The following is a 19,725-nucleotide window of genomic DNA, read 5'->3' on the forward strand; positions in this document are numbered from 1 at the left end:
ACACCTATGATAGCTTCTGGGTGGGTTTCAGCCCTGACGCAAGACTGTTAGCTGTCCAGAAAATGGGTGTAACTTGCAACTTTCAGTAATTTGTGGTGACTGTATCTAGTTGCTCCTTACTGTTAGAAGCATTGTAGGGGATTGAAAAAAAAGAAAAAAATTAAAGATAAATTTGGTTCATGGGCAAGAAGAAGAGGGCTTTGGTCTTTAGCTGCTTTTCTTGCTGTCTGCCATGTGGTACATGAGTGCTGTGCAGTGAGGGTGTAGAGATGCTGCAGTACAAGTTCTGCTGTTTCGTTCTCAAAAGCTGCGTGTATACAAGGCATTGAATTTGTTCCTGCCCTGCACATGAGGAATGCAACACAACTGGGTGTGTTAAGTTCAACAAATGACATCTTTGAACTATGAAATATCTAGATTCAGTTTTGGCAAATTTGAATTCTTCTATTTTTTTACTGACTGCTAATCCATTTTTTGAATGGGAAAATGACCTGAGGTGTTCACAGCGTATCGGTACAGCTGCTTTAGTGAGAGCCTTAAGTGCTTCAAGAAGCTAATCACCATTGAATCCCTTTAAATGTGGTGATTGTATGGAGAACTTGTCTGTCTTCAGATGGTTGTGATGATCTCATTTCATCAGAAATTGATGATGACATCATTGCAGCTTTCACTTACCAAACTACTATTTATACTGCCAATTTTAGTTTTCAGTTTGCATGGTTAGGGATATAAAAAGCTGGTGGCTTTTTGACTTACATAAACGCATTAGTGTCTGGAGAACTAGTCAAGCTCTCTAATTACTTGAAGTGGGTTTGTTTCCTCTGGGCTATTGACTAAAGTCAGCTGAGACTTCTGAACAAGTGAAATGTTGTATGATGGCTGTCGCATAAACTGCAAAATGACTTTGAAAACAAGGCAAAACTTCTAGTCAGCTTGCTTTGAAAAAGTAATCAGGAAATGGAGACCACTGTGAGTGCACCGTATGAAGAGTGATTTTGTATTTTTTTTGTTGGGCTATACAGTGTGTACTTGGCGATTAAATTGTTACTTTTTCAAAAGCCACGGGACTTTTTTTAGGTATTTTAATTTTAAGGAGTTAGCTATGAAATAGTTGACCTTAACAAGACAAAACTAATAAGATGCCTGTTTCTGGAGTGCACAGAGGTGGTTTTTTTCCTGTGCAATCTCTTTATGGCACAAGGGGCTGCAGTTGTGGGATCTGCTGGTCACATGCAGCCTAGGAAAGTGCTGCTGTTAATTTTCATTCTCTTCTGGGTAAGTTTTAAGTTTTTGGGGTCTTAAGGGTTTTACGTTGGTGCCCCATTTCTGTGGCAGCTGGCGAACAGCAGCAGGCTGTATTTCATTTTCTGTTATTGTAGGCTATGAAGTCCATAACGTTAAAATGGCAGTGGAGTAAAGTCTTTATTTAACTCAAAATAGCTGATTTCTGTGACTGTTCTAGTTATGGCTAAAAGCAGTATCAGAGTTTGTCAAGAGTCTGATTTTAGTGAGGCTTTTCCATCCCAAACAATGTGGCTCAGTCATCCTTTCTTCTTTCTCTATTCTTTCCACTTAGCGTCAGTCCTGTTCATCATTCTGGTTTTGTGGTTTTTCTTTTGGAAACATAACTACTTTTCAGTGTGATCTCTGTACAGACCTCAGACTCTAGTGAAGTAAACTGATTTGAGTGTGGCTCAGAACACAATTAAAAGAAATAAATCAACTTGAGCAGTACTCAATTTTTTTTTCTCCAAATAGCCTGCTGATGACTTCAGTATGAGGAGTTCTTCTATTTTAATTAGATCCTAGCCTGAGATTATGAAGTTTCAATCTGAATCAGCTGGAACTTGCATGAAGTCTAGGAAGTTGAGGGGGATTTGGAACTTTGCAGGGTGGGGTTCTCCCTGTGGGATAACTTAATCTGCCTCTAGATTAACCCCCAACTACTTTGAAAATGGAGGGTATGCTCTAGAACTATCTTGAATTTTATCCATACCATACTGCCTGAAGGAAGCAAGTCAAAGCGTGGTGTTTTTAATTTATCACCCTCATAGATTACTTCCCAAATTAGTGTGACAACAGAAAGCAGTTTATGCTCTCAAGAATATAATTGATGTGCTGTAAAGTTGACAGCATCCTAAATTTATGATGGGGATGTGTGCTCTTTTTTTGGGGTATGTCTCTTTAGTCCTGAATTCTAAAGTCTAAACCAGGCCTTTTCTTTTGTAAAGGGCGTGAGTTTTAGGACACTGGAAGCAGTTAAGATGGCAGTAGTGCCCTATGTGCTGATTAGTATTGTTTGCCTCTACTATTCTAGTTCCTATTGCTATAGGTAGTTCCTTTGTGTGTATCCAGAACTGTCCCAAGTTGCTGATCAGGACAGCGACCAATAATCTGGTGTTGATTTTAACTCTTGGGTATGTTGAACTCTTCTTCCCATCTGTTCTTTATTATCTTCTTACCTTAGAAGACAACCATCCCATGCTGTCTGTAGTGTAATGCTGACATTAGTAACACAGTGTAAAAATAACTTGTTGTGCTGTATTGGGTTAGGGGGGAAAAACATGTCATGTCAATATTGAAGAGATTTCTGATTTTTCTTTTTCAGGATGCATTACAAAAGTTAACTGAAATATTAAACTTAAGTGGAGCTGCTGCTTGCCAGGATGCTTGTCACCCTGCCAAACACCGGAATACAACTGCAGTACTGGGCTGCTTAGCAGAGAAATTAGCAGGTAAAGCCGTGGGATTCTTCCGAAAGCTTGCATTTGGCTCACTGAAGTGCCTTCTGATTTAGCACCCGCAATGCGGGCTAGTTCAAAAAATGTTTTCTTAGAAGTGAATAATATTCTGCATCGGGGGAAGACCTTGTGTGACAGGTGTGACAATCTACTGCTTTATTAAGGTGTTGAACACTCACTAGCTTGGGTCTGATCAAGCCGTTCACAGTCCCAGATAATTAAAAAGATCAAATCCTTCAGCACATGGTTAGTGACTGTGGATCAGTGTGTGTTTATGATGTATTGCCTTTGTGCTGGTAATTGGTCTTTTCTGTAGACTGTTCTGGTTCTGTGTGAATTACTGAGGACACATAGTTCTTTATAGCCAGTAGGCAGGAGTGTCAAATTAGTAGTCTTAGCGGCTGTAGAGAAACAAAAAAGATGCGCTTTCCGTTAAACATATGTTGTTCTATTGTAGTAAGCTGAAAAGATTCTCTCTTCTGTGTTACTTAAACTTGTTGGGATTCTATTTTAAGGTGACTTTTATTCCCTGTCATTTCTGGTACCCTGCTGGAAACCAATGATTACATTTCCTTCCTGCCAATGGTTGATTTTGTATCTAGTTTTTTTACTCTTTTTTTCTGCAAGCAGACAAGAAAAGGAGGAAAAAGTGATTGTCCAGTATCACCTAATGGTTACTAAAAAGTATCAGCAGAATTTCTGCCTAAAGTAAAGGAGGGCAGGAAGCATTTTTGTACTATAGTACTTCCACCCTGTTATACTAAGTCACAGTGTGATCCTGTATCCACTTTTGTCTTAGTGGACACAGATCTCATTGTATCAACTCAAGCAGCAAATCTGTTAACGCTGTGTTGGAACCCTGCAACTTGTTAGAGTTTGATGCCAGAGTTTGATTCCTGTATATCTCTGCCTTGGTTAAGTAGACAGTGTTTCAGGCCTTTTTTTTTTTTTTTAAATAGGCTGCTTGCTAATTGTGTAGTTAACTATCACGTAGGCTATATTAGATGCTCAGTTTTGCTTATTTTGGGCTATTGATAAATGGAGCTATTCTTTATATTTTGGCCCTGAAAGTAAAGGGGAGCCAGTCTCTTTTTGAAAGTAAAGAGCATCAAAATGCTAAGCAGAGGCTTGTGGAGTCTTACTTAAAAATCTCAGGAGTGTGACTAGAACTTTGTACATGTTTACAGCAAGTAAACTGAATATGTTTCTGATTTGCCAGTAAGTGTGTAATTATCAAATGTGTAGGAAATACCTGACTGGGAACAGTGATAAATGTTCTCTATTATAGTTCTGCTTTGTTGTGAAATTCTTAGCTGTTCTTTAATTTGTTGCTTTCTGTTTAAAAGATCTGTGTGATGAGTGTTAGTGTTTCTCATAGATGGATTTAATTTTTAATGTACTTGTAGGTCCTGCAAGCATAGGCTTACTCAGCCCAGGCATATTGGAATATTTACTTCAGAGCTTGGTAAGTGTCTTAGATCTTTTTGTATGTATCCATACATAGCAATTATAATGCAATTTTTTTGTGTGTTCCTATTGTGAAAAGTTAGGGTCATGTTTGGTAGATACTGGCAGAGTGTTATAGAAAGCTGAGATTCCAGAAAATCTGGAATCTCCATCCTTGGAGATAATTAATCAATAGGACAAGGCACTGAACGAGCAGCCTGATGTACTCGAACCAGCTCTCCATAGGAGAGTGGACTAGAGGAACTTAAGAGGTCCTTTTCAACCTAAAGCATTCTGTGACAGACTAACAGCTTTTCCTATCCATCTGTGCTGGGTATTTATTAAACAACTTTTCTTACTGCTCATGTTTAGAACTTCCAGTCCCATCCAACAGTGATGCTTTTTGCACTAATAGCACTGGAGAAGTTTGCACAAACAAGTGAGTATTAGCCTGATACTGCTCTTAACAATCATAGTATGGCTTCTACTGCATGATTGTCACTTGCTTCATCTGATAAAACTTGTGAGCATGAGAGAGTGGATTGGTGGAAACACGAATATGGAAGAGACATGTTTGTCCACTTACAGGCAAAAAGAAGTATTTATTGCTTTAGTGGCATCCCTCTACCCCTAAAAACCCTTGAGATATTTGCTGAAAGACAGTGTAGTTTTTCCCAACTAGAAATTTCTGTAGAAGGACTTACGACATGAGGCCTTTGTCACTGAAATATATCTGTATTACAGATGGATAACAGCCATTATTGGGTGTTTGCAGGCAGGAAAAAGTATTTATTGCTTTAATGACACCCCCATTCACAAACCCTTAAGAGATTTGCTGAAACTCAATCCTTCTCAGCTTAGAAATTGCTACATAAGGACTTAGGACACAAAACCTTTGTTACTTGAAAAGAAATAAATCTGTGTTGGAGAGATGGAGAACAGCTGGGATCTAATAGTCTCTTGATGCAGCTCAGTGCTGAGAAGTTGGGTATATCTGAGTGCTAAGTTCATGTCTGGGCAAAAACTTTCATGTTTGTAATACTGAGGTTTAAAGCAGGGGGCTTCTACTGCATTTGTATAATGTTACAATTTTTAACTAAACTTATCCTTCATTTATAGCAATAATATTTTTTTCCTCTTATATTGCAGGTGAAAATAAAATGACGGTTTCTGAATCGTGCATTAGCGACCAACTGATCTTGCTAGAGAAATGGACAAATAATCCAGACTATTTAAAACGCCAGGTTGGATTCTGTGCCCAGTGGAGTTTAGACAATCTGTGTAGGTATAATGAAGGGATGGATTCATTTAATACTAATAATTTCTCCAAAGAGATGGAGGACTACTTTGTTTTGTATAAGCACTTATTGTAAACATACCTGGCTGCATTTGTAATCACTGTGCTTAAAAAAAAAAAAGGGGGGGGAGGGGGTGCAAATCCAGTGTGATTGCATGGAAAGGAAATTTTGGCAAGGAAAATGTTTGAAAGGAAGTCATTTGTACTTTGCAAGTTGGAGCTGCAATGAAAATGCTTCTTTGCACCATATTTCCTGTAACCCACGCTTAAACAGATGTGCTGAGTAGCTAAATAGTGCAGCTCTGTGGAACAGCTGGATTACTGACATAGCCTGATGACAGTCACTACTGTGATCATACCCCAGCAGTGCACAGTCTCAAAGAATTATTAAAGATTTAAAGTAAAGATACTGTCTTGTGATCAAAAGTGAAAAGTGTTTGACAAAGCACTTTACTAGATCTATCTTTTTGGATGACCGATGATCATCAAATTCACTTGTTTAGCTGCACCCTTAAAATCACAACCACTCTAAGGACCTTGTAGTCTCTAAAATGCCTTTTAAATAAATTTGTGTAAAAGGTCTTGTTGGGCTTTATGGGGCTTTACCCAGCTTATGGAAGGCCAATGTTGGTTCTATTTAGTAAGCATCTGTGTAAGTGTTGTAGCAAGTTTGAGATATATGAAGGGTCTTAAGATAAGATCTCTGATTTTGGAAATAAACATGCCTGTGTCAGCAGTTTGATACCTGGCAAGGTAAATGTTTCTGATCCTTCCATGTGAAAAGGGGATGCAGGGAATAAAGGGCTGCTTTGACTCAGTTAGTTTGTCACCTACCTGAAAACGAGAGGGTAAAAAACTTTAAATCCTTGTTTTCCCCTTCTTTCCTATCCCCAAGATCTTTTCCACTGTGGTGAATTAGAAAAACTCTACCCAACTGATTGCCCAACCAATACAAATACAATGGTAAATTCTGGAACAGTGGCATCTTGGTATCAACTTGGATGCCTTACGTTTGCCTGTGAGCATTAATTAGCATAAATTATTTATATATAATTATTTTTATATATAATCCTAAAAGCATTGATTAGATTGTAGGAGCTTTAGTCAGAGGTGTAGGTTGTGTTCTTATGTTCAGAGGATATTTAGCACACAGTGATGCTGTTTACATGCAGGCAAAATGCCAGTGTCGCATTCAGTTATGCCAAAAACTAATAGCATTCTAGAGAGACTGATTGGCACTGTGTGAAATGTTTAAAATAAAGTTTTGCTGCAGCAGTGATTAAAACTAGTTTTATTTTGCAGTTTTAAAAGAAGGCAGGCAGTTTACATATGAGAAGGTTGATTTGACCAACATTAGGGCTATGCTGAACAGTAACGATGTCAGTGAATACCTGAAGATCTCGCCACATGGGTTAGAGGTAGGATATCTTTTCATGATTTCAACCTAAAAAAGAGCCTGAAGAAAAGGGCAGGCTTTAACTATTTTTGATTGCTCCTTGCCTCTGTGATTTCCTAGAAAGAATCGGTTCTCTGCCAGCTTTGTATAGAAAACTTGCTTTGTCAGAGGGTTGTAACATCGCTACAGTGATCTCAGTTGTAGGAATGTTCACACTAAAGCAACACCTGTATCTATGCCCCAGATTTTCAGAAAATTTGGAAGTTTTTTGAGGACAATGCTTAAGTCAGCTGGTTTTTCACTCAATTTGACTAAAATTGTTCACAAAGTATAATTCCTATTGTTTGTTCTATCTATTTTGAAAACCCCGTAGCAGTAGGATTTTTGTCTCAGCCATGTGTGTTTTGGGGCTTTTTTTCTTCCTCTGTTACTTTTTTCTGAAACCTTGTTTGACTACTTGGAGATGAATTTTCATGTATTAACATTGAACACCTCTCTCCTTCATGCCAGCAGTCAACTAACAACCAGTGACTTGGGTTTTAGTCTTTAAATTGACTCTGTCAACTTTCTACGCTTTTTTTTTCCCCTGTGGTTTACCACTGGAATGTTTTTTTTAGTCCTGCCTACTCACTAGTTTGTGTGACAATTATTGCTCTATAGAGAGGTTGCTTTCTGTCTGAAGTGCCTCTAAAATTATGCTGGTGTATTCTTACATGCCAAAAAGAAAGGGGCTTGTTTGAATGCTAATATTGTCAAAACTTAATTTTTGGATTTGTTTTGGTAGGCTCGATGTGATGCCTCATCCTTTGAAAGCGTTAGATGTACGTTCTGTGTTGATTCTGGAGTTTGGTACTATGAAGTTACAGTCATTACTTCGGGGGTGATGCAGATAGGATGGGCTACCAAAGACAGCAAATTTCTCAATCATGTGAGTACACGTAATGTCACCTAGCTGATGATGTAACTTCAGTATTTTTCTGCTTACACCACCTATGAAAATAGCTCTGATTATTCTGGGGTAGTAACTGAGCACTTGTGTTTCCTTCAGTTTTTCTGTACTTTTGTGAAGCTATTTTTGCTGAATTTATTGGTACAAGAAAAGGCTGTACTGTCCTTGCTACAGACTGGCACTGTTCATACAAGTCATACATAGGTGCTAGCAGTGACAGCTTCTTATCTACTTGCTGTTGTCTGGAAGCTGCAGGATAATTTCTTGTGGCTTAATCTCTTGGAAATTCTTTAGGTAACAGCAGTGGTTGCTCTCTGTTTCTGGAAGCAAACAGTTACTCAGTAGGAACTAACAGATTATCATGCACGCACTTGTACGCAGGTCACGAAGCAGCCATTTGATTATGCTCTTTAACATACTTTCCTATTAAATTAATTATTTCTTTACCTTGTGAAAGTTATTTAAATTGACTCTGGGATACCATGGTATCATTGCTGCTACCAGCAGATTCAATGTGGTACAGTTTGGGTACATGATAGCCTTTAAATGAAAAATCAGGATTACAAAAACAATAAACCCTCTACTCTCTTGCCTTTATTCTTATAATAGAGAATAAGTGTGCTGTCTTATTTTAGTTTGCTTTGCTCTCCTTCTCATCCAGATAAGCTAGTATCTTATTCTTAATTCTAAGTATTCTTCTTCCCTACTGTTTTACTTAAAATTATTTTACTATTTTACTTAAATTATTACTTACTAGCATTAGAACAAAATGTGCCATGTGCACATGAAGTCCAAACTTATAGTCAATAATATCAAATGTTAGTAGAGATGTAATGAGTACTTTCTTAAATCTATAATAATTACTACCCAAAGAACTTCTCTGCTTCTCTTAGAGAGGACTCTGCATGTTATCTGCCTTCCAAACTTCCATTAAAGTTCATTAACATGCAAGCTAGGATTTTCATACAAAAAGCATGTATGGCCTAGCCTATGTCACTGACCAGAATGGAAATACAGTACTGGAATTTTAAGTTGGCAATTCTGTGGGCTAAGCTTGAGTAAGCAATGTACCTGTAGCCCGCCCTTACTGTTGTAGTTGCATGGCTTTCTGTTCCTACTTGGAATTTAATGTAGGGGAAGAAATACTTATACACATATATATATAATGATTAGAGATAAGCAGTTAAAACTGCTCGTTTCTGGTTATTATAGAAAAAGTCATTCTACAGCTGAGTCAAATGCAGAAGCTAGTATGAAGATAGGCCAAATATGTGTGAGTAAATATTGATGGTGTGGGGTATGAGCGAAGTACATCAAGGAGACAAAACAAACACCAGTGGCAAGAAACCCCACAGGAATGGGAGAGTAGCTTTTATCACCATTTAACTTAAGTCAGCCTGTGAGTTCAGTGGTCTTGCTCCATTTCTTCTAACTATTCATGTAAATAGCATTGTCCTCTGCTTGTGTATAATATGCACATATCTCTACATTGCGTCCAAAGTCCAGTCCTGCATTTCTAGCATGGAATTGCAAGTGTGATTTTAAATTTAAAAACCCAACCAAACAGCAGCAACAACAAAATAAAACCAAAACACAACCAAACAAAAATACCATACAGACCTGTCCTGAGCACAGGCACTGTAGACTTGGAGTGTAATGGAAACTGTTTGAAATAAAAGGCTGTGTGTCTGCCTTCAGGCTGCTAAGAGGCTTAAATGATTATTTATCCCCCCCCCCCCTTACTGTTAAGGAGCTTGATGTATGTGCAGTTTTCTATCTGTGCTTCCTGTACAAGGCATGACAGACAATAGATGTCACACCTCTGAGCAGGATGATTTCTCTGTTGCTGCTGTTTTGCTGGTGGCTAAATGCTACTGTTGTTTAAGTTCGTCAGTTGTCTACCTGAAATACAAGGATATCTTCTGGGTATATCACAAACACAGTCATCAGAGTAGCCATATGCTCTTCATTTACAGCATGTGTAACAAAAAGACTAGTCCTAAAGATGACGTTAAACACCCATTAGATGGGCTTAGCTTTAATTTGGGACATCAGAGGCTTGTGTAATCAGACACTGTCTAGTACTTGCACTCCAGACAAACCGTGCTGAGCATGGGGACGTTATCTTCCATAATGCTTTCTGGTTTCATGTCTGGGCTCTCCTGCATGGCACATTCTTCTCCCACTCCGAAACTTAGTTTTGCATTTGTCTCGGACCTTGGGACTATCACTTGATAACCTTTTCACAAACTGGGGGAGGCTGGCACTGAAATAGACACAATATGCAACAAATTCAGTGAAAGAACTATGGGTTTGTTTTCCTTCTGTATACTCTATGTTCTGGTGGCCCTTGGATATCTTCTAGGGGAAGGTATTACAAGTCTGGGTTTTCAGGGTAAGAGAGTGGTTACGCTTCTGTGTTGACTTAAGATGTAAAAAGTTAACCTGGCTATTTGGGTACTAGCCTTCTCATTTTTAAATATTTCAGTAGACGAGAGTTTTGAGCTCACAGAGAATGAAAACATTTTGGAGACCGAAGTTGGACTCTATGATCTTAAGGCTTTTTCCAATCTAAATGATTCTATGATTTTGTCCCATTCTTCCCTGCTCCTCATCCCAACAAAATTCCTTTTGATGTGAAAATGAAATGAAGATAGTTTGAAAAAACTATCTTAACAGCAGTGGGAGAAACCCTTCCTGCTCTTAGATGAATAGTTTAGTGGAATAAATGAAACTTTAGCTGCTCTGTGTGAGAAATGGCTGCAGATTGAAATGCTTTGCTCTTTTTTCTAAAGGAAGGTTATGGCATCGGGGATGATGAATACTCCTGTGCATACGATGGCTGCCGGCAGCTGATTTGGTATAATGCCAGAAGTAAACCACATTCCCATCCCTGTTGGAAAGAAGGTATTCGGTCCGCCTTCTGCTGTTTATCCTAACTGGATTTCTGCACAGGATTTTTTCCTTCTTGCAGGTGTCTAGAAGATGGTTTGTTAGTAGGTGTGAATAGAGCAGTTACTGTCTAATCCTGATAATACTAAATGTTTAATAATTATTGTGCCTTTACTAGTATTTGTAGTGGTTTAAACGTACAAGGTGGGCACCGCAGTCTTGTTCCACAATCTGTGTAGAGTCTTGTTCATTAAATGCTTTTTCTTTTCATAGGCAGAGTACAAATCATAGCGCTGACTAACACTGCTGGACATGTAATCATTAGACTTTTTTCCCAGATATTTGTAGTTCTATGGAACAGGGTTGAAATCTGTCTTTCTGAGTTTAAAGTTATTTTAGACTAGGAAAAAAACCTTGATCTCTTGAGTTAGATCTTAGGTTTTTTTAAGGAGGAGTTGCACTGTCTTGCTTGCTTCAAATTCTTGGTAAGACAAGGATAACTACTTGGACAGCAAAGTTCTGTTCTTGATCTCTGCTTTGAAATCTTGGTAGGAGTCAGCGCATGCTACGCTTGTGTGAACTGTGCTGCCTTCTCATCTATTAAAAATTTCTCCCAAGGATGGCTAAGCTAAAACACCTTTTTATAATACACTTGTGCTAGTTATTTTTAACAAACTTTAGCAAGTATGTGTACCGAGGATATCTTCAACAGGTGCAAAACGGCCAAGGAGAGATGGAGTTCAGCTTTTCTTCTGGCTTTGGCAAATACTCTGCAATACCTCTACAACTATGTTGTATTAATGCTCTGGCAGACTAAAATACTTTTTTTACTATTTTCTTGTGGGTTTTTTTCTTTAGTTGCTATCTACATCAATGTTTTTTCCTTTGTTTTTGCAATTTTGCAAGTAGTCCCTTTTAAGTGAGACAACTCAGTGAGATGTGTGATACTTGAAAATAAATGTTTCAGCTGTTGACATTTAACAGACGCAAAATCTTTTTGTTTTGCATGTAAGGAGACACAATAGGATTTCTACTAGACTTGCAAGAAAAGCAAATGATCTTCTATTTAAATGGAAACCAGCTTCCTGCTGAGAAACAAGTATTTTCATCTGCTGTGTAAGTATGTGCTCATTTGGAAGGACAGTGACCTGTATGGATAACTGTTTTAATTATATGAAGTGTTTCCCATTTGAGATGTAAATTCATATTTGCTTACCTGAAGCCATCGTGAAGCAGGTTTCCCAGTTGAAAGTTGCTTAGAAATCAAGGAGAAGGATATAATTTTACAGGTGGATTTCAGGGTCCATTTTTCAGGCCTTTCCAAAGGTAGATTCAACTTGCTGTCTTCTACTGTTGAACTAGTACAGGACTGAGGTAGAATGAGGCTATAGCAAAGATGAACAAACTTCTAGTAATGCTTGAGGAGTTTTTGATGTTCTAAAACAATAAAGCTTCAGTCCTGTAAATGCTGAAGAGTGCATATTAACTTACTGCTGTTCACTGGAGCCAGTTCCTGTAGTAGGATATTGAGTATTCATGGGAGGATGTGTCTTGGTAGCGTTACAGAAAGGAGTTAGGCTTATTTTGCCAACTCCGTTAAAATTAACATGTGGCTAGCTCCTCTGACTCAACAGATTCCATTACTTGGTTGAAACTGAAGGTATTATGCAACTTGGGCCCTTTCAGTAAATAAGAGAAAGAGGTGATAGTTCTGGTGTTTTTACAAGGTGTCTGTGTGGCTGTGAAGACAAGACAGCTGTCCTGAGGTAATCCTGCAAGGGCAAGGAGGAACAGATGGGCATGGTGCAAAGAGAGCTCGGATCTGGCTTCATCCTGCACAGGTCCCACGGAGCAAGTGTATGAGTTGCAAGTTCCCTAGATTTGTGCCTGCTCAGATAAAGCAGGAGGAGTGGTGGACATGGAGGTGTCCCTTGCAGTTGGTACTGCTCCTCGCAACTCCACTAAACAGCAGTTGTTTGGAAGAAAAATACTTTTTTCCAGTGCTGAAGAAGATACCTGAGCTGATCAGTGTTAAGAGGATCGGATTGTAGGCTGTTCAGATGTATGTATCTACTCTTATAGTGTGTGACTAATCCTATTTGTAGAGTAGACAGCCTTTATTTGCTGTCTTGGTAGTAAATTCAGAAGTAGAGAACTAAACAGGGTAAGTATGGGCAGCTGAAACGGAATGTGTTTGAGTTTTTCACTCAATTAGCTGTAGAACACTTCTATTGAAGGAATTTGCCTCTTTGTGTATTTTTGTCTGGTAATAGTAGTAACATGTCTGGGAAGCTCTATTACTGCTTAAGTCATTCTAAAATGTCTGGTGTTCATCATATTGCAGATCTGGCTTTTTCGCTGCTGCTAGTTTCATGTCCTATCAACAATGTGAGTTCAACTTTGGGGCGAAACCTTTCAAGTACCCACCATCAATGAAGTTTAGTACCTTTAACGATTATGCCTTTCTGACAGCAGAAGAGAAAATCATTTTGCCCAGGTAATCCTCCTGTCTAGTTTGAGTGTGTTTGCATACAGAGAAACATATATATTTATATAAATAAATCCAAGGGGATTTTAATCCATTTACCATCCCTTGAGGCAGTTGCCATACTGGGCTGTTGATTTTATTTTCTATTCTTTGTGTCACAGTATTACAGGGTTTCTGAATGTTGTTGATACATGGGTTTGTGTGGTGTATTTGTGGGATTTTTTTCTTGACTCTTGAAAAGTACATAGATACAAAAACCCCAATTTTTTTCAAGTGTTCAGCTGTGGGAGCTAGAAAACTGGCTTCTCTTAAGTTGCATAGTCTTGTATTGTACTTAGTAAAATTAATCTTTTATGGGGTCACACCTCCATGGGTCTCTTTCAGAAAAGGATTAGACCCATAGGCTCCAGTGCAACTTCATGAGTAGGGAAGGAGATATACAACCAAAATCCATTGAATTAATTTTTTTGTAATATTAAGTTAAATTAAAATTAACTAGTACTGTACAGTAAACCGTTCTTAGTAAACGTGTCTCCTGCTGTCTGAGAATTATTAGGTTGGTTGAGGAGGTATAGTCTTAATCAAAAAAAGATGGTTTGTTTAAAACTGACCTAATTTGTGATGTTGGCAGCATGGAGGTACTGAATGATTGTATGACTTGAAGTTGTCCTTATTTCTGATCCAGGTGAAAATTTCCCCACCTGTGAAAGATGGTACCAACACAGGTTATTCAAATTTGGAAGTGCTTTCCCACCTAAAAATAAATTGAGCCAGATAGAAACAGGTTTGGATACATTTTTTCTTAATGTACCAAATTTCTAGTAGGAATGAAAACTAAAGGCGTTTCTGGTTTAGGTCACTAGTAGTAAAAAAATCTTACTGGAACACAAATGTTAACAATATACAGTGTAATCTGGGATATAGGGTACCCCAGATTTGCAGCTTTATCTGAAGATGGCCCTCTAGAGTGGTGCTGATTTATGTGGTTGAAATAATCTTTTGTTGCATCTAATTGAGTGGCAGTGCAATTTGTTGGAGGTAGGTACCCTTGGCTATAAGAAAATGCAGAGACCGGTTTTGAATTATCTGTTTGATGAAGTGTATTTGAGGTACTTTAGTATTTTAGTTTTTTAAAAAAAAACAAAGTACCTTAGTTGTGGATCAGTCATGCATTGGCAAAGTTTGAGGCTTGTGATACTGTGTTTATGCAGAGAAAGGCAAATGCAACTTGCAAGACCATTTTGTACTTGCCTATAGCCAGAATAACTTACACCTGCTTGTGACTGCAGGCGCTTTAAGTGAGAATCCAATTTAATCCCTTAAGATGATCTGTTAGTTATCATTCTCTGTCAGCCCCTTTTCAAATTAAATGTCCTTCTGTCTTATTAGTTTCATGTACTAGGTAAGAGGTTTTGCAACTTTTAGCTGATGATCAGATGTGATTGTTATTGATGTCATTCTGGCACTACTCTTGCAATGTTAAGCATTAGCTGTGAGAGCTGTTACTTGGTTGTGCCAAAAGGTGTGTTAGGCCACCTGAGAGAGACTGCTTTCCTGTTGATGCCTGGCTGGAGAAACTCAGCCTCCTATGTTAGAGCCTATTTAATATGTGATAGTACTGAAAGGCTCCATTCCAGTTTGGACACTTGCTCTTTGTGTAAACAAAGATCATCCCTGCCCTGCAGTGTGAACTGTTTGGAAATGGTAAGCCAATCCTGATTTAAAAGACAACTTTGATCTTAAAAGTGATAGGAAAAAAAGGCAAGGGCCTGAGTGGACCCTGGTTATCCATCATGGGACAACATAAACTCCTGTAGAGAGTTGTGCTGAATTAAATACATCTAGTGTTGGTGCACAGTCTGGGCTAGACACATCACCCTGCCATTGAACGGTTTTGATGTGTAGTGTATGTGTTCCAAATCGGAAACGTCTTACTTGATCAAACAGGGGATTTTAATCCATTTACCCTCCCTTGAGGCAGTTGCCATACTGGGCTGTTGAGTTTATTTTCTATTCTTTGTGTCACAGCGTTACGGGGTTTCTGAATGTTGTTGATACATGGGTTTGTGTGGTATATCTGTGGGGTTTTTTTTTCTTGACTCTTGAAAAGTACATAGATACAAAAAACCCGATTTTTTTCAAGTGTTCAGCTGTGGGAGCTAGAAGAATTGTAATCTAACATCCTCTTGTCCCTTTCTGACAGACCAGAATAGGGAGTCAAAGACTGTTTTGAACATCTCTCCGTGTTAAGCCTTTTTTTTGGGGGTAGTTATGATTGATACTTGTCAGCAGTAGTGTTGAGTAGTGCAGGCAAGTGTTGCATTCATTGGTCTTGATGAATACTTGGCGTAGCTATGGATCTATCATTTTTAGACAAACTAATGTCGGGGGGTTTGCATGTCCCTTTCTTCAGACACAGGCGCCTGGCTTTGTTGAAGCAAGTAAGTATCCGAGAGAACTGCTGCACGCTTTGCTGTGATGAGGTAGCAGACACAGAACTCAGGCCGTGTGGACACAGGTAAAACCTTAAAAACAATCCCCCCTGAAAACCCAAACCCAAAGAAACGGGAAAATGTGTTTGACATTCAGCCTAGCTGAGACCAGATGCAGTCCCTGCTAATCTTGATTGACTCCCCAGCATAAAGGAAAAACCCTCCTTTTAAGGATGTGACAAAAATTAAGTATAGCATTCTCACTGCTCCTCTCATCCTAGACCTGAGCAGATTTAATCCCTAATTGTGTGTGTGTCTGGGTTTGGGGAAGTACTGTGGCTATGTACATACGTTACCTCTAGGCTGCAGAGTCTTAATTCCCTGATATCAAAGGTTTTACTAATGAGTGCTTGTTTAATACTGCTGCTGTGAAATCCAGATTGCATGAGGAGAGCAGAAGATTCATTATATACTCATTAAATGTTCAACAAATGGGTTGTCTCAAGTCACAAATTCCTCTAAAAGCTAAAAATGGGACAGCAGTATGAGTAATACAGTCATAGCACTTTCCTGTCTTTAAGCAGCATTCCAGGAAATTAATCCAGTTAAGTCCAGATCCGTAGTGATTTTAGAGCACTCCTGGAAGCAGTCTTCCCATGGGTCTAGATGGTGGAAGATTAAAAAGAAATGTGCCCAGTGTGTGTCAACAAGAAGTGGAGTCAGCTTCACGCAGGGTGCTAGGACTGCTGTTCTCCAGACCGGAGCAAGTGTTAAGATGAACAGAAGCATCACAAGTTAATCCTGGCCAACTGCACAAGCAGTTTCAGGTTTAGAGACCCTGAGCAGCTGGAGTTCCTCTCAAAGCCTGTGGATCCACAACACCTGACTTGTAATTTCTAATCTCCACACTGAAAGACTTACCTTGACTGTGCTTCTAGCAGGCTAACTACACTGCTTAGTGCTTCTGGGCTTGGTGTTGGGTTTTTTCATACTGTAAATGCAGGCTTTAACTGATTTTTTTTTTTTTTTTTTCTCCTTCAGTGACCTGTGCATGGAGTGTGCCTTGCAGCTGGAGACCTGCCCTTTGTGTCGACAGGAAATACAAACCCGAGTCAGACAGATCTCTCACATTTCATGACACGTGTGGAGAAATACCACGGACTTGTTATTAATGAACTCCAACCAATACCGAAAGGGGAAAGAATCTAACCAATCTTTACGCACATAGAACCATAGCCATGGCCAGATTTCATGCTAAACTGTAATCTGTTTATCTTAAAAATGAAATCTTTAATAAGCTATTTCAAGTTGCCAGCAATGGGAACTGCCTTCAACAGTGAGGAGAGCTGGTAGGTCAGTGTGCTATGGCTATCGGTTCCTCCAGGCAAGACCATAGGAGAGTGTCTCTCTTCTTCCCCCTTTCCTTTTCGCCTGTCGCAAGTGCTGAAAAAATTTGCACTGGAAGTACACGTACAATGCATTTTAGAAGAGAAAAGAAACATCTCCTAAAACAGGGCCGTTCTCTCTTGTGCTCAAAAGTCTCTCTATTTTTGGCAGAAGTCAGTACTAAAAAGAGAATGCCAATGTTTTCCTGTTTAATGTAGCCTCCTGCTGGTCAGAGACTGTATTTTTCGACAGTGGGTATTAAACTGCTCAAGGACTTAATCTGTACACAGACTGATTTGAAAAGACAGTGTGGAGACTATAGAGAAACACATGTTTTAGTAACTTGGTGATTCCAAAGAATGTTCTGATTTGTTTTTAAACGTTAAAAGATCGGTAGTATTTTCAAGTACATGTTTCTGATGCTTTTAACTTCAGTACCCACATTTTTTTTGTGAGGATATAATTTTCAGGAGGTATTCTTAACTAATTATAATGCTGGACTGGAATTAATTTGATATTCTGGGTATTTTTTTAAGGTATCATCGAACATCTTTTTTAATCAGTGTTGTTTTTGAAAGTTATATTCACTTTGGAAATATTGAGCTATCTTAAAAGACTGGAGGAGAATTTGGGGCCAGTTTATTTAAAAATTATTTGAATAGCAAATTCTGTCTTATTCTGTAACTCATTAAAAATGCACCTTGCTTGACACATGTCAGTCCTGCTGTGAGCAGGTTTGGGGCCACACTTCATATTTTTGGTAGGGATCATACAGTGGGAATCTCTGCTTCACTTTAATTACATGTTTGTGATGTTTGTATGTCAAGGATCCATTTCAGCAGGCAGCTTTTGACTGTTTTACTAGGTTTCTACAAGGAATCAGGGTTCACAGCTGGTGTCAGTGAAATAGCACAAAAATTGTTGGAGTTACACTTATTTTGCACCAACTGAGGATATGACTGTCTCTTTCAAGACTTGTACAGGTTGGGTTTTTTAAATTATCTGGCTACATAGTAGAACTTCACTAATTCACACACAATTCGCACCAAAACCATCCCACTTCTTGGCAGTGATTCTGTAGCAGAGGCTGTTGTAGTGAATTCTTGTGCTGTGATAAGTGTTATTTTTAAAATCGTTAATTATCTTTATTGTACTATCACATATTAACAAAGCAGAGCTGAGGCTGCTTCTTCCTGCTGAGCACTTCTGCTTCCTGCTGACCTAAATAGGAGCCGAGAGCTCTGCACACAGGTCCCAGAATCAAGCTCTCTAGCAACTACTTTCACCTTCTGCCTTTGCTAACTCAAGGGTGCTGATTCATCCAGAGATTTAAAAAAAAAAAAGAAAAAAAAGGAAAGAGGGGAAAAAAAAAAAAAAAAAAAAAAAAGAAAAAGTGTCTCCATTGTACCTCTAGGGTATAATGCATGAATTAGGAAAGTTCTATCCATCATTTTCTTATTGACTTTTTTTTCCAAATATGGACTGAATCCATAAAACACAGTACTGGTTAGTCTTTTTGCAAAAATGTGAATTCTCTTCCACCTTGGATGCCTGTTTTGATTCAAGTCAGACTGGCAAATCTGTGCCACAGGGACCCCATTTCCTCACTGATTGTACTTCATGATGTTTTGCTGTAAGCCACGTTGCCAGTTGGGGCTGAGTCCCTTCCTGCTCGGTGCTGAATGAGCAAACCTGTGAACATCATCACTGCCACAAGGATATTAGAATTTCAGAATCACTTGAAATGAAGTTTTAAATGCTTCCAAATGCAATGATAGGTGTTTATCCCTAAGGTACAAAGATACAAACCATACTTTAGGGAAGAGGTAGGACAGAACCATTTTGAACTCTGCCTTAATAGATTCTAGAAACTTTCAGGGCTTTGGTTTCCCTGGCCAGGATTAACTGAGGTAAAATTTTCAGAAGTGCCTAGGACTCCTGATCTGTATCACCTGCTCTATGAGACTAAGCTCTTAAGGCCCAGGTCCACAACGGCTCCTAGGTGTCTGGTGTCCCCTGGAGATGGAGGTGACCGAAGAGCCTCACTGCCTTTGTGGACACGGGACTAAGTGCCTGCGTTCTTTGTGGAAAAGAGGTGCATGCTTTGGAAAATTTTGCCCCAGACCGTCTTCCGTGCAGCTGGTGCTGGGCAGAGGGAGCCAATGGTGCCGGAGGAGGGAGCTGCGCTGCAGAGAACGGTCCTGTTCATTTCACAAAGGGAAAGACTGTGCGGTTCGACTGGCTTTCTGCGGGGATCGGCGGCGGGGACAGCTTTGTAAAGCTCGATCCTCCGCGGCTGGGGCAGCGGCCCCCCGGGTTGCTGCACCCCTCCAGCGGCGCCGGGACTGCGGGGGGGCGCTGGCCCCGCAGGCCCTCGCAAGGGGACAGCAACTGTAGCAGCCCGTTCAACAATAAAAGCGTCTCGAAGGCTGTTTGTTGTCTGTTAGTTCTGTTGCTTCTGGCGAGAGCCGCTCTGGTGCCGGGGGTCGCGCAGGGCGGGGGGCCGGGGGTGCCCCTACCGCCCCCCCGCCCCCCCGCAAGGCCGCCCGGCGCGCGCTGCTGTGCTCCGGGCGCGTTCCTGAGGGGAGGGCCCGCGGGGGAGCGCCGCGACGGAGGTTTCGTTTCCCATTGGGCCTTCGGCACGTGGGCGGGGCCTTCGGCACGTGGGCGGGCCCTCCGCGGCCGGCTCCGCTCTCCG

General features: G+C 39.8%; 1 protein-coding gene across 2 annotated transcripts in view; it reads left to right on the forward strand.

The window, feature by feature from the left end:
* Positions 1-19,459, forward strand: part of RSPRY1 (ring finger and SPRY domain containing 1) — a 39,158-nt gene extending 19,699 nt beyond the window's left edge. For both annotated transcript variants that reach the window (XM_055819111.1, XM_055819110.1), the window contains 11 exons: positions 2,609-2,735; positions 4,148-4,206; positions 4,560-4,626; positions 5,337-5,468; positions 6,787-6,902; positions 7,665-7,808; positions 10,625-10,736; positions 11,735-11,837; positions 13,066-13,218; positions 15,623-15,727; positions 16,683-19,459. In XM_055819111.1, coding sequence (XP_055675086.1) covers positions 2,609-2,735; positions 4,148-4,206; positions 4,560-4,626; positions 5,337-5,468; positions 6,787-6,902; positions 7,665-7,808; positions 10,625-10,736; positions 11,735-11,837; positions 13,066-13,218; positions 15,623-15,727; positions 16,683-16,779 — 1,215 coding nt within the window. In that variant the 3' untranslated portion in view covers positions 16,780-19,459. The remainder of the gene's footprint in view (positions 1-2,608; positions 2,736-4,147; positions 4,207-4,559; positions 4,627-5,336; positions 5,469-6,786; positions 6,903-7,664; positions 7,809-10,624; positions 10,737-11,734; positions 11,838-13,065; positions 13,219-15,622; positions 15,728-16,682) is intronic.
* The last annotated feature ends 266 nt before the right edge of the window (positions 19,460-19,725 follow it).

The sequence above is a fragment of the Falco peregrinus genome, chromosome 14 (assembly GCF_023634155.1).
Source record: "Falco peregrinus isolate bFalPer1 chromosome 14, bFalPer1.pri, whole genome shotgun sequence".
NCBI lineage: Eukaryota > Metazoa > Chordata > Aves > Falconiformes > Falconidae > Falco > Falco peregrinus.